The sequence below is a fragment of the Frieseomelitta varia genome, unplaced genomic scaffold, assembly GCF_011392965.1.
Source record: "Frieseomelitta varia isolate USP_RPSP 00005682 unplaced genomic scaffold, Fvar_1.2 scaffold_625, whole genome shotgun sequence".
NCBI classification, from domain to species: Eukaryota; Metazoa; Arthropoda; class Insecta; order Hymenoptera; family Apidae; genus Frieseomelitta; species Frieseomelitta varia.
The window spans coordinates 57,217-69,968 of record NW_025110396.1 but is presented as its reverse complement, the minus strand read 5'-3'; the positions used below and the strand labels follow the sequence as shown (position 1 = coordinate 69,968).

Below are 12,752 nucleotides of genomic sequence, written 5' to 3'. Positions count from 1 at the left end.
CCCCCCCCCCTTTTTTTTTTGTTTTCTATTCCGTCTGTATTTTCATGTTGGTAAAATAAACACGTTAATCGAAGACTGACTCTTGCGCGTTGTTTGTTCCTGCAACAGTCTCTTTTTGTGTCTCTTTTTCCCTGTTTGTTAATTTTCCCGAAGTTAGTTTTCTTTCTTCCTCTGAAGAGTGTGAGTCAACTTTATATTTGGCAAGCTTTCTAAACGAGACGTTCCTCAGGATTAAGGAAAATATTATTTTATTGTTTGACATTAATTAATTTTGCATCAACAACAGTTTACTTAGTAAAAGTAACGCAAGGATATATTACCATTCGATAATTACAGCCTTTGGCCAATGCATGGACACTGAAACGCTAGCGCCGCGTAGCGGTGAAACGGCGGAACTAATCGCTATCTCTGTCCTTGTCCCACAGTGTTGCGCTCCTTGTCTACGGATGGTGGCGCCATCTGAGCCACTCTATTTTTCATTGGAACTAAAAGGGCAAACTGGAAAAATCCAATAGATGGCAGCACGACATTTTTATCGATGTTTGATTCTAAACAAAGCCGATAGATGGCAGCACCCGTTCCGTTTGTTGACAAGAAGAGCAAGGTGTGCAACAAGGACAGAAATAGCGATTAGTTCCACCATTTCACCGCTACGCGGAGCTAGGATTTTGATGCCTGTAGCGACCTCTACTTCGAAGATCAACGACATCTATGTTCAGTCGAGATGTGTATTTAATATAAACAATAGAATATTTGAAAATAGCTATTAATTTTTTTATCACCATGGAAATGTTTACTGACACTTATATATATTGTAGCCATAGTAGAAATTCTTCATTCGTTACTTTAACTTTTATTCATAGAAATTATTCGTCATTTAACTTCTATTATGTAATCTTCATTAAATTATTAGTAATTGTATATTTTGTGATATTGATAATATTTTTATATAAACAACTAAAATTAATTACGGAGTTTTTATTTATTTGTAGTATTGTGATATAAATATAAATTATCATAATCACTACATGCTCATAAATCGACCAATTTTTCAATTCTAAAAAGAATTAATTAAAGGGCTTAATTTATGAAATCTTATGAATGAATACATGCATTCTTGAAGTTAGACGTCCGCTTTGTTCCTGCGTTCTGCCGAATTTACAAAATGTATATGTGAAAATTTGTAAATTCTAATCAATAAATCGAATCACTTGCTGGCCTGATATTCGATTTCTGGCAAGTTGTAAAAGTTTGTAATTAATCGTAAACATAGTTTACGATGTGCAAATGAAAGTTTGACGCACAGTTTTGCATGGAAATCCCCATTTCGATCGATTATTATGGATTGTTACAATAAAATCAATAATAACCAAAGTAATTGCTTTTCTTTCTTGATTAACTTAAATTGCATGATCGAAATGCAATTATTTGATGAAATATAACTCTTTAATCATAAATGATGATTATTAGTAAAACCAATTGAAATAAAAGTCAGGATAATCAAATTTAATTATACTTTTTCCTATTACTTGTGCGAATTATGTGCCCATAACATGAAGCGCTTCCAATGCTTCGAACTGACATTGCTATGGAGAAATAAGTATTTTCAGACATGAAAAATTTATCCTGTCAGTTCCACGGGATGAATAAATGAAATTAAAATTAATGAAATTGTGCTTAATGCCTGGTTTATTCAGAAATCAGGAATTCGAACGACAAAGCGTATACATAACCTCCAAGCATATTTTGGTACCATAAAATTTGTAATCAATTATGCCGGTTTTTCAAGAATCTTGCGCAGAGGTAAATTTCCCTAAAAAAATATACGACAAGCTGTTTCCACAATCATTTACAATGCTTCCAATGTGTTTTAGCAAATTCAAGCTCAGACGATCATTATAATACATCCTGGATCCATGTACCTTAGGATGGGACGGGCGTCCGATTTAAATCCTTGTACGATGTTGAACGCCGTTGCTAGAAAACGTTTACCCGGTGGATTGGAATATAAGGATAGTTTGTTACCACCGGCTGTGCCACGAGTAAGTTGCTTCTGCGAATGATACTTTCATAAAGTTGTCTCCCTTTCAATTGCTTTTAGTAGACGAAAGAGTTGACACAAGCGATGGAAGAATCTCGCCTGCAAGTATCTCACACTTTGCAATCCTGTCTTCAATCCGATGGAAGACGACGATACGCCACACCACCTCAACAGATAGCTGCCTTTAACCGTAGATCAAATCCAGAAATATCATCTCCGTGCAGTGTCGAATGGATAAAAACAGACAAAGATGTTGTAGTCGGCGATGACATACTATCGTTGAATCCAGAAGATAATTTTAACGTCCATTTTCCGTATAGGAGAGGAGAGCTCAATGTTCATTCCGGACCTGGTGGCAGTCTGAGATCCGTAATGGCAGATTTGAAAACAATTTGGGAATACGTTCTCACAGAAAAGATGGACATTCCTTTGAGAGATTTGAAACATTATCGTGCTGTGCTTATAATTCCAGATATTTACAACAGGCAATATTTAAAAGAATTAACAACCCTGATGCTCTGTGACATCGGATTTGGAGCATGTTTCCTGCTACAAGTTGGTAGTTCAGATACATTCGAAAAATGTTTAAAGTACTCTGTACCGATGTATTAATGTTTCACTGCGTTTCAAAGGATCATGTGGCGGCTACGTTTGGCGCGGGGTTGGGATACGCGTGCGTGGTCGACGTTGGAGATCAAAAGACGTCGGTTTCTTGCGTAGAAGATGGAATCTCTCATAGAAATACCAGAGTGCGAATGGATTACGGTGGGGGAGATATCACGCAAACGTTCTTCTGGCTGCTGCAGAAATGCGCTTTCCCTTACAAAACATGCGACCCATCCAATAAACTGGACGCGTTGCTCTTGAGTCAATTGAAAAAAGATTTTTGTCACGTTGACTTGAACGTATGCGGCTCTCAAGAAAAGACGTTTATAGTTCGAAAGCCAAAGCAGCAAACCGAGAAATACACTCTTCAAGTTGGCGACGAGTGTTTGGTCGCTCCTTTAAGTTTGTTCCAACCTGAATTGTTCAAAGTCACTGGAACGCATAATGTACATATACAAAAGAGGTCAACGGGAGATCCAGAGGACCCGCACGATGAAAATTACTTGCGAGAGACGAGTGTACGTAGATTTACCTAGATTTTGTGCTCATTTTTCTAACATGAACGTTAGTTTTGTTGCTGACTGTTTAGAGAAGAGGTATGAAAGAAAATCTTGAGCAAACATCGGAAATGCAAGAAGAGGCATCTGCACCGACTGTAGCAGGGGAGGAAGAAGTGGTCGTCGATGCTGTAGACTCGGCGCCAACGTTATCGAATCGCGATCTGGATGCTCCGCGTGATTTTATAGTGGGTCCCCAGCAATTACTAGGGCTTGATCATGCTGTGCTTCAGAGTATCGATCGTTGTGGTATGTATGCGGTACGTACTATGACTAAAACATGTCACAAATTTCAATGACTTTCGTTCATTTTCCATAGCTACGGAAGATCTAAAAAGGAAAATGTACAGTTGTGTACTGGTTGTTGGCTCAGGTATGAAATTCCAAGGTATAGGCATGTGGCTGCACAATCGGATTTCTCTTCAAATTCCCTACATGTACAGGGCTGGTACGTATAGGTACTTTGTACGTCAGATTTTAACTTGAACCAAGTGAGAAAGATACTGAATTCTATTTATGTGTGTAGAACAATTGGATATTATAACACAACCAAAAGAAATGGATCCTGGTATGACAGCATGGAAAGGTGCAGCGATTCTAAGTTGTTTGGAATCTGCTCAAGAATTATGGATTGGTCGGCAAGAATGGGAACGTGTGGGAGTCAGAGTATTGAGGGAAAGAGCACCGTTTATGTGGTGAACGCTGCTTGAACGAAGCGTTTTTCAAAAGTTTCAATATGGAATGTTAAACTTAAGTTGCGAATTGAGCATTTTCTACAACTATGTATCATATACAATGATCCATTATCACAATATTATATTTTCTCTGTTTCCAAGCATTTGAACCGAGCAATTAAAAGAAAGAAAACTTTATTTTAAAAATATGAGATTCAAGTTATGCATATTATAATTGTACCTATAACATATCCATTAGTTTAACTTTAGTCTTATCATTTCTGTGATAGACAGCAATATCAGCTTCAATCAAGAAATTTACAAAGTGTAGAATCTCTGGAGTAACATCCACATATAGATCGTTGCCGCCCTTTGAATGCGACGATATCAAGACCTGAAAATTCGTGTTAATTTATATATTCGCTCCTGAATAACAGAGAAATTTCTGTGCAACTTCAAATATTTTACACTTACTGCCAGAAAGTTTCTGAAATTGTCATTTTCTGGGAACAGTTCTTCCACTACTGCATGCTAAGCGTTTTCATACGATTATAATGCTAACAATCGTACATACAAAGTGTTAAAAAAGTTCATATCTTTTCGTCATACCAAATCTTCCTTTACACTTCGAAATATGCGTTTCGCCGTAGCATATTCCATGTTGTAGGTTGTGTCCGCTGTCAACTCCTGTGCACCTAAGTAGGCTTCTTTCATCTTGTCCAGGCCCAATTTTTTGTTCTCTAAACTGAAATAATTACATACAACGTAATTTTCAATTAAAATAATCGTTACAAAACGATTTATTTTTATCACGAACTAAGAAATATCGTCCTTGATGTCTGAAAGCTGTGTCTTTGTACGCTCGAAGAGTTGATAAGCATTTTGAACTTCTTTCTCGAGATCTGTCAAGACCTCGGCGTGCAAGTCAGACGTTTTAGGAACAGGATAATCCTTTGGTTCTTCCAAAAGAACCTGGTTCAATAAGCTTTTGCACAATTTGTGTTGTTTGTTTTTCACGTTCTCCGAGTTGCACGTTTTCTGTAGAGCAACCTGTCTGAAATTGTTCGGAATTACGTTCGTCAAGTCCTCTATCTCCTTCTGTCGTTCCATCTGCGACTCCTTCAAGGTTTCAAAGGCATCTTGCAACGTATATTCCATTTTCCTTTCTTTTCTTTTCAAAAAATGTGTCGTATATAAAGACGAAACGTCGCACAACGTTGGTTGAGAGAAGAAATGGCGGGAAACACGAAACATTCGTTTTCCATTGACCAATACGTACAATAGATGGGCGATCTCGAGTCTAATGGAGATTGGTACCTCTCGAAATCATTACTGCATATCGCACGTGCGAAGTAAATATGTCTGATGTCTGCTAGAATTGAGGTTAGGTCAATCCACTTTGCCAGAACCATGTATCGGCGAATAAATTTCCTTTTAAAGGATTTCTATAGACGACCGACCTGGAATTGCCGTTTGTGTTCAACAGCTCCGCGAGCGAGTAAGTACAGCTGAATTCTCGTTCGTTCCCTCGTTCATGGAATGGAATCTTCCCGGTCGGGTGTAGGTTATGTTTTCAACTCTGTGCGGTTGCATCTCTCCTTTTTCCAACAAATTTAATAATTTACAGCGGATGAGAGGGACCCTAGATCCTTCTTCTTCGACCAACACGTGCAGAAATTATTGAAGACTTTGACTCGCATCGATTACGAAAAGGTTTTTGCGACACGCAGGGATGAAACCCGATTGAAAATTCCAGAGTTCAAATTTATGACGGACGAGGAATTGGCGAAGGCGCGAGAAGAAATAGGAAAGAAAGCCAACAGGCGTATTCAGATGCCACCCGTTGTGAAAATAAGACCGAAAGAACCAAAAGTACTGGTCAAAGAGCCTGAACTGCAAGGGTGCGGAAGATCCAATCTTGTGTTTACAGATATATCTTTTGGGAAAAGCAATCGGAACAGAATAATCGTGGTTCGAGAGACCAATGGTACGTTGAGACACGCAAATTCTAGCGAGAGGCACAGGATGAATCAAATATACTTTCCTATAACTGGTAGAGAGATGCACACGCCGCAAATGTTCTTCAATCCGTACTTGAAAGTAAGAAATGCCTTTGCCTGTGCTCCTCTTTTTTCTTTTTTTTCACATGAAACACACTTTTATATGTTAAAACTTGTTGAAATAAATAAAAGATAACGTATAGAATTGCAACGAAATATTTGTAGGATCTATTGGATCAGGGAGAGTTTGAGTTCATCCTGGATAGAGCGTGCCTGCAGTTTGAACCGGACGACCCAGAGTATCACAGGGTTACGAAAGAAGTGTATTCTTACGTGAATAAATTAAGGAAATTTGATGGGTTGCGATCTACGAGGCATTTTGGTCCGTTGGTGTTTCAGCTTGCTTGGGAGAATAACATCGACACCTTGTTGATGGAACTGATGGAAAGTGAAAACATAGAGGAGGCAGGACAGTTGGTGCGACTTTATCACAAGCTTCACCCTGATGCGAAATCGGGCCAAGGAAAGATAAGAAACGAGTTGCAGTTGGTCAAGCTTTACGTTGAACTGGATTCGTCAGATCGACACATGTTGTCTGGCGTTCTATTGAAGTACGAGAAAATGTACAGAGAGAAACAGAGGATAGAGAGGGGTATAATGAAAGCACACGGATTGATCGACGATCAGAACGAAAAATCGGAAACGTGAACGACCGTTGTAACTCGCTAGGCCCTAGGATTAGGTTAGTCCCTGTCACTCATTATTTTGTACAAAATACAAATTTCCATTTACGAATAAATGATGACTTTCGTCAGAGAGTCAAACAATCGGAATTTCGATGATTATTAATCGATTATTTTATTACGTGATAGTTACTTACAAACATTTACAAATGTAACAAGTCAATTCGATTTGGCGTACAGGATCGTCGGAAAACATTACATATCAATTATTGGCTAACGTTCTGGAAGTAACTGAATCGATTCGGGTCTCGCGGTCGAGATTCCACGCCTCTCGAGGGAGAAATTATTGCCTCGATTGGGGATGACTCGATCCATGAACGACAGACCATGGACCGTGAGCTGGTTTTCGAAGGATGAGAGGATGCGATTTGGTCATGCAAAGTAGGAAACGTATATATTTCCGTGAGAGTAAACGAACTCGGGGGGAGGAAACGGGTGAAGAGCGCAAGGGAGGGAGAGGGAAGGGAAGGGGGCCAGGAGGAGGATATTCGAATCGATACGAAACAAAGAGGTGCGCGTTGAGAGAAAGCAGCTTTGTACAAATGCAAATTATGCGACTGGAGATTGCATGTAAGTACCTACTTGTCGTGTGAATGGAACAATATACAGGCCCGACTTTGAAGGTCGAACGAGAAGTGCTTGTTCGTTGGGATCGTGTACTGTCTTGATCGTTTAATGCTTTGATAAACACTCGCAACTGAATACTGTGTGATCGATCGTTATTATCCATATTCTTACTCATATTACTTCTTATCGTTACATGTATATTAATTATTACTTCCATATAGATGCGTTTTCATGGTGTACGTAGAAAATAAATAAGAGAGCCACGATTACGATCGGCGATAGTAGACGAAATTTTTTTACTAATCGACTATCGAAGAACGACGACGAAAGAAAGGAAAAAGACCCGCGGCAAGCAGTAAGTCGAGAGAGTTGAAACGGAAAATAAAACGGAAAGGAAGAAGCACGGAATCGAACCTATCGGCTATTAGGCCTCTCGAAGCAAAGTATGCGCATTTCGGCTATATAAATGCGCGCGCGCGCGCGCGCGCGCGCGTGTGTATGAGTAGTGTGTATGTTTGTGTTGCGTGTCTCTCTAATTTTCGTCGAGCATTGGGAAGCACGGTTGTTACCCCGTTTCTTTAGCTCATCGCTGACCCGACATCTCTCTACGATCCCGATAACAAAAGCAGCGTGTACTCTACGCTGGCAACTTTATTACCTAATACGTGTTACGTATCTCGTCGTCATTCTCTACATTCGCATACATTTTCCTTTCTCGCGCTTCCTGCGTGTTCCCTTCAACGCAGACACGTTTACCGAGAGATCACACGGACATGGTCTCTCGAAAGCTGACAGAAATGTAAAATTCGCGCGTGATAACTGCGATATGCTCTATCAACGAACCGACGTGTGTGAATCAATTTAATTGGCTAATCGAATTAGGAATGAACGTTTGGCGCGAAACAGCGCGGCGAATCGTTCCAACAACATCTCGACTCCAACTGGAGCTCGACGATTAGTTGCGCTCGATCGATTAGAGAAACGGCAAATTCGCAGAGTCGAATCGAACTCGAATCGATCGATTCGATTGCGTGGTACATCGTCGAATAATAATTTACAGACCGATCTCACTTGTTGAGATTTCACTTCGAACTGTCGAAACGAATCGGCGAGCGGTTTCGAAAACGCCACGCAAGCAACACTCGCTGCATTTTTCGATCGGTAAATATTGAGCAATGTTCCTTTCAATCTTGCCACTGTCCGTCGAAAAATCAATCTTCTCCGCTAGGGATTTCCATTTGTCGAAGAATTTGATTCCAACATACCGGAACTCTTGTCCCAAGACAAGTAGTGGAAACAAAAACCCGTTGAGATCGTGACGCGTCCAACGACACGAGAGATAAGGATGTCGTTCTCCACCCTCGCGTTTCCCACCGAGGTTACATCTTTTTTTCTTTTCTTTTTTTTTTTCCTTTTTTTTTTTTTTATTATTATTTCCGACGAAAGCTACTTAGAAACATACGAAGAATCTTTCACACACCGTGACTTACAGGTAAATATACGGAGAGATACAGCTTCGTTAGCACTTTGCACGAGTTCGTACCGTTAGCCGGCCGTTACCGTTATTAGACAGGAATAATCGTTCGTTCGCTGGAATATCCGACGCGACGCAGCTGCGTATTACGTTCGCCTGACTTCTCTATCAATCTAACTCTATTATTCGCTTAAATACTCGTTTATATGTAGAAATTTCATCTTACCCTCTGGCGTTTCGTGTATATAAATTTGTCGTTCCTCTTTCGTAGGTACGTGTATAGTTAGGTATATTCATACGTATGCGCGATAATTCGACGACCACCGACGATCATCATAAGCGACAAAGATCATCGGGTTTGTTCGCTTCGAGTTGTAGCGGAGAGCTTGGCTCGAGGTGGGAAACGCGAGTGAAAAGGGAAGAGAGCGACGATGACGATGACGATGACGGAGTCGCGTGGTTCGTGTGGTTCGTGTGGTTCGTGTCGTGGTGGCTTTCGCTCTCCGTTTTGGCACAATCGTCGCTGCCACTGGTCGACACGCGCTCGACGATACTGTGTTGCTATCCTGTCCGAGACAGGAACTCGATCGTTCGTATCGTCAAACTTTCCTTACTTTTAAACGAATCGCGAGGAGATCGCTCTCAGTCTCGCTGCTTCGCCCCCCTCCCTCTACGGGGATTATTTTATGCGTCCGGATTATGTGTTCCGACATTAGAGAGAGGGAGGGAGAGCGCTTTTCGTTTACGATTAGTAATACTATATATCGTTATTAATTATGATAATCGATATTATAAATTACGCGTGACTCGCTAAGTTCTCTACGCTGCTCTCTACGCTGTTTCCAGCCGGCGAGATCTCCTCGCTCGCCATCTAAACCTTCGACGACGATCGGCGCTCTCGTTCGTTCTCCAGTTTTCTTTTTCCCTTCCTTCCTTCCTTCCTTCCTTCCTTCCTTCCTCTTTCATTTTCTTTTTCCTCGCTGCCGTGAAACTCGGCAGTTAACTCGCGAGCACGACCCCGGCGGCTCTCTCCACTTTTACTCTCGCCTCGAGCAACGAACGGCTTCTCGGTCACAGAATATCCGTCTCGTAGATCTTGCTAGTGGTGGTCGTGGTGGTCGTGCTCGCGGCGTTGGACACCGCCGCCGCTGCCGCCGCCGCCGCCGCCGCCGCCGTCATCGTCACCGCGGTGGAAATCGTTGCTGAGGCGATCGCTGCCTGACTACCGTTGGATTCGCTGGAGCTGATGGTGGTGTTCGACGTACCGGTGCCGACGACGCTCGACGTGGAGACGACGTTCACCGACGCGTTCGTCGTCTGCTGTTGCTGCTGTTCGTTCGACTCCCCTTCGTGTCGCGCACGAAGAGGCCCGTCCACGGACATCTCCTGGACGACAGACGCTGGCTTGACGGTTAAACTAGTCAACGATCCGGAGCTGGCAGTGCTCAGTCCCAGTCCCATCTTGGCCAACAGGTTGCTCTCGGAGCCCGTCTTCTTCAAAAGATCCGGCGGCGCGGGTGGAATGGTCGTGAGACCGGCCGTGTTCCTCTGCAGCTGCTGCAGCCTGGCGTACTGTTCCTGCAGAGCCTTTTGCTTACGCAGCAGCTCCTGATGCCGCTGCTCCAGCTGCTCCTGCCTACCCTTCTTGCTCTGCAGGCCCTCCTGCGAGTTCACGCTCTCGCAGGAGCTGGAATTGCTGGTGGAGAGCACGGCCGACGACTGAGAGCTGGTCGAGTTGTTGTGAAGCACCGGGGGGCTGGGCGCCGCTGCGGCGGCGGCGGCGACGACGACGACGCCGTCGAGGGCGGAGCTGGACACCGGAGCGGGTTGTTGTTCGGTGGGTAGAGCCATCGGTGGCTTGCCCTCTTTGACGGGAAGAGTGCCACGCGCCGGTGGTGGCCTTCGCAGCGTGGCGTTGCCGCTCTGTAAATTGTAAGAATGGTTTCTAGGTGGTAGCTGAGGGCTGGTCGGGCTGGCCAAGGGAGATCTGGAGCTGGTGCGCGGTGGCGGAGGCGGCGGGACTCTCCTGGCGCTGGCCAGTTGGAGCAGCTCCGCGTTTCTCTCTGGCACCGGTGGTTTCTGCCCGGGGACGAATCCCTGCGGCAGCGTGGGCAGACTCGGTTGTTCCTGCAGCGATACCTGAAGTCTCGCTATCGGCGGCGACGTGTCCGTGTCGGAGCTAGACGGGTAAGAGTGCAATCTGCGAAGCATTCCGCCGGCATTTGGCGGCCCTGGCCCGCCGGCTGCCGTTGCCGGCGTCACCAGCGTCCCGGCGACGTTTGGCAGCAACGTTGCGCCGCTCGACGAATCCACGCTCCCTTTCCTCCCTATGTCCGAGATGCACGGCGGCCGAGCGGTCGTCGACAGCGCCGTGGACGCTCCAGCTGCCTCCCCTCTGCTTCCTGATGATGACCTGCCCAGCTCGGAGAGCATCGTCGTGGATCCTTGGGTCGTGTGGCCTTGCTGCGAGCTCGGCCTGGAGAACGTCTGCAGCTCGTCTAACAGAGCGTCGAGTGCGTTCTCCGGACGCTGCTGATGGGCGGCGGGTGGCTCGTGAGGGTGGGACCCTCCCCCGATGACGCTCGCTGACCCCACGACAGTGCGTTCCGCTGGCACAGGGGCAGCTGCCTGCGTTCGACACGTGCACCAGAGACCGTTTATCAGAGACTGCCCCCTTCTTTTCGTTTCCACGAATGCGACTACACGCGACTACACGCGACTGGTATATATATATATATATATACACCAGTGGTGTATCGTGGAACGCGAGGCCGAGGGAGGAGCTCGATTCGTCGATATTCTCGAGCTCCCTCGGCCTCGCGATTTGCAGCTCGCGGGAAATGTTGGCTCGAGCGATTGTCGAAAGTTGCTCGCGCGGGAGAAGAAACGGGAAAGAAAAGCAACAACAACAGGCTTTGTCGGTGAGATCAACTTTCGACGATTCGCCGAGCGTCGTCGCAGAGGGCGGTGGCGTCCGTGTGACTCGGGATCCAACTGTTTCGTGTTTCGAGCAAACGTGCTTTGTGAAATATACATAGCGGTTCTCACTTTTTTTTTTGAAAAGTTGCTCGAGGCAATCTAGGTCTAAGAGTCACTCAAAGAAACCTAAAAATGCGCGCGATGCACTCTTGCGAACCACTATGTGTATCCTCGTGCAAAGTGAAGTGGAAACGTACGACAGGACGCACCGCGATCGAGCGACGATGAATCGCGCGTATCGATCATTCGCTTATCGGCTACGTCATGCCAGTAAAAATAGTGACGAATGTGCGCGAATATATAAATATATATATATATATATGTTTGCATGCAAGGAGTGCTGGTGAGACAATGGTGAGCGATCGAGGGCTATTGCGTGACAGTGAGAGAAAGAGAGAGAGAGAGAAAGAGAGAAAAATAGAGTGACAGAGAGATAGAGAGAGATAGAGAGAGAAAGAGAGAAAAAAACAAAAAAAAAAGACGTGAAAAATAGGCGAAAAAAGTAGGATGACCGAGAAAATCGGAAGGCGCGAGATCGATCGAACGATGCGAGTCGATGAGTCGTGTGAGCGCAAAAATAGAAAACGAAAAAAAAGAAAAAAAAAAGAAAAGAAACAGTATGTATGTTACAACAACACACACAAAAAAAAAAAAAAAAAGACCAATGGAATAAACATACGCAATTATTAATTCCGTTAGATAGTTACCTGCGGTCTGGGTTATACGTTTTGTGCGTGCGTTGTGCGTGTTACAAGTCAGTACTCGTTTGGGGCTCTTTTACATTTGGCATCGATTGTTGTCCAGTATTAGTCAACTTAAAAAAAAAAACAGAGAAACCAAAAATCAAAAATCCAAAATCAGATATCCCTGGCCCGTTGTTCGGCCGGCGGATGCTCTCGAGGTGTCCTAATTCATCGCGAACAACGAAATTCAATCGTGGGAAGCGTCGCTAGCCGGACGTTTCCGCACGTTTCTCGTCCCGCATTCATCATCCGTGTTCTCTTTGTCAGTCCGTATCGATAATATACGAAAAAGGAAGCCGTGCTGGTCGAGGAACGTTGCTCGGGTATCCGACGAAATCCTCCGTTGAAAGATCGAAACGAGAAAAAAA

General features: G+C 44.2%; 4 protein-coding genes across 20 annotated transcripts in view; 2 read left to right on the top strand and 2 right to left on the bottom strand.

Annotated features, from left to right (window-relative positions):
* Positions 1-1,515: 1,515 nt before the first annotated feature.
* Positions 1,516-4,087, top strand: LOC122534681 (actin-related protein 8). Its single transcript, XM_043665561.1, has 7 exons — positions 1,516-1,803; positions 1,875-2,042; positions 2,105-2,596; positions 2,674-3,165; positions 3,237-3,453; positions 3,524-3,652; positions 3,731-4,087. The coding sequence occupies exons 1-7, from the start codon at positions 1,774-1,776 to the stop codon at positions 3,901-3,903; spliced, it is 1,701 nt and encodes a 566-aa protein (XP_043521496.1). The 5' UTR covers positions 1,516-1,773; the 3' UTR covers positions 3,904-4,087.
* Positions 4,057-5,139, bottom strand: LOC122534686. 2 transcript variants are annotated; one of them, XM_043665569.1, is made up of 4 exons: positions 4,696-5,139; positions 4,488-4,623; positions 4,353-4,365; positions 4,057-4,272 (listed from the first exon to the last, which is right to left on the bottom strand). In XM_043665569.1, the coding sequence occupies exons 1-4, from the start codon at positions 5,130-5,132 to the stop codon at positions 4,184-4,186; spliced, it is 675 nt and encodes a 224-aa protein (XP_043521504.1). In that variant the 5' UTR covers positions 5,133-5,139; the 3' UTR covers positions 4,057-4,183. The 2 variants fall into 2 exon arrangements, with proteins under 2 accessions (XP_043521504.1, XP_043521503.1); XM_043665568.1 differs by having other exon boundaries at positions 4,353-4,409; positions 4,696-5,136.
* A 59-nt stretch (positions 5,140-5,198) lies between these two features.
* Positions 5,199-6,707, top strand: LOC122534685 (28S ribosomal protein S22, mitochondrial). Its single transcript, XM_043665567.1, has 3 exons — positions 5,199-5,376; positions 5,506-5,978; positions 6,104-6,707. The coding sequence occupies exons 1-3, from the start codon at positions 5,244-5,246 to the stop codon at positions 6,584-6,586; spliced, it is 1,089 nt and encodes a 362-aa protein (XP_043521502.1). The 5' UTR covers positions 5,199-5,243; the 3' UTR covers positions 6,587-6,707.
* A 4-nt stretch (positions 6,708-6,711) lies between these two features.
* The window catches only part of LOC122534678 (coiled-coil domain-containing protein AGAP005037), a 57,611-nt gene continuing 51,570 nt past the window's right edge, over positions 6,712-12,752 (bottom strand). For all 16 annotated transcript variants that reach the window (XM_043665550.1, XM_043665552.1, XM_043665541.1 and 13 more), the window contains one exon: positions 6,712-11,290. In XM_043665550.1, the coding sequence (XP_043521485.1) occupies positions 9,734-11,290 (1,557 nt within the window). In that variant the 3' untranslated portion in view covers positions 6,712-9,733. The remainder of the gene's footprint in view (positions 11,291-12,752) is intronic.

Bases quoted from the DNA above. Each gene is read 5' to 3' on its own strand.
- LOC122534681 (XM_043665561.1), top strand. From the start codon at position 1,774: ATGCCGGTTTTTCAAGAATCTTGCGCAGAG. The intron at 1,804-1,874 runs GTAAATTTCCCT...AATGTGTTTTAG, and splicing joins TTCAAGAATCTTGCGCAGAG to CAAATTCAAGCTCAGACGAT. The intron at 2,597-2,673 runs GTTGGTAGTTCA...TGCGTTTCAAAG, and splicing joins GAGCATGTTTCCTGCTACAA to GATCATGTGGCGGCTACGTT.
- LOC122534686 (XM_043665568.1), bottom strand. From the start codon at position 5,132: ATGTTTCGTGTTTCCCGCCATTTCTTCTCTCAACCAACGTTGTGCGAC. The intron at 4,410-4,487 runs GTATGACGAAAA...GAAAACGCTTAG, and splicing joins GAAGTGTAAAGGAAGATTTG to CATGCAGTAGTGGAAGAACT. The intron at 4,273-4,352 runs GTAAGTGTAAAA...ACGAATTTTCAG, and splicing joins ATTTCAGAAACTTTCTGGCA to GTCTTGATATCGTCGCATTC.
- LOC122534685 (XM_043665567.1), top strand. From the start codon at position 5,244: ATGTCTGCTAGAATTGAGGTTAGGTCAATCCACTTTGCCAGAACCATG. The intron at 5,377-5,505 runs GTAAGTACAGCT...AATAATTTACAG, and splicing joins TTCAACAGCTCCGCGAGCGA to CGGATGAGAGGGACCCTAGA. The intron at 5,979-6,103 runs GTAAGAAATGCC...AAATATTTGTAG, and splicing joins TCTTCAATCCGTACTTGAAA to GATCTATTGGATCAGGGAGA.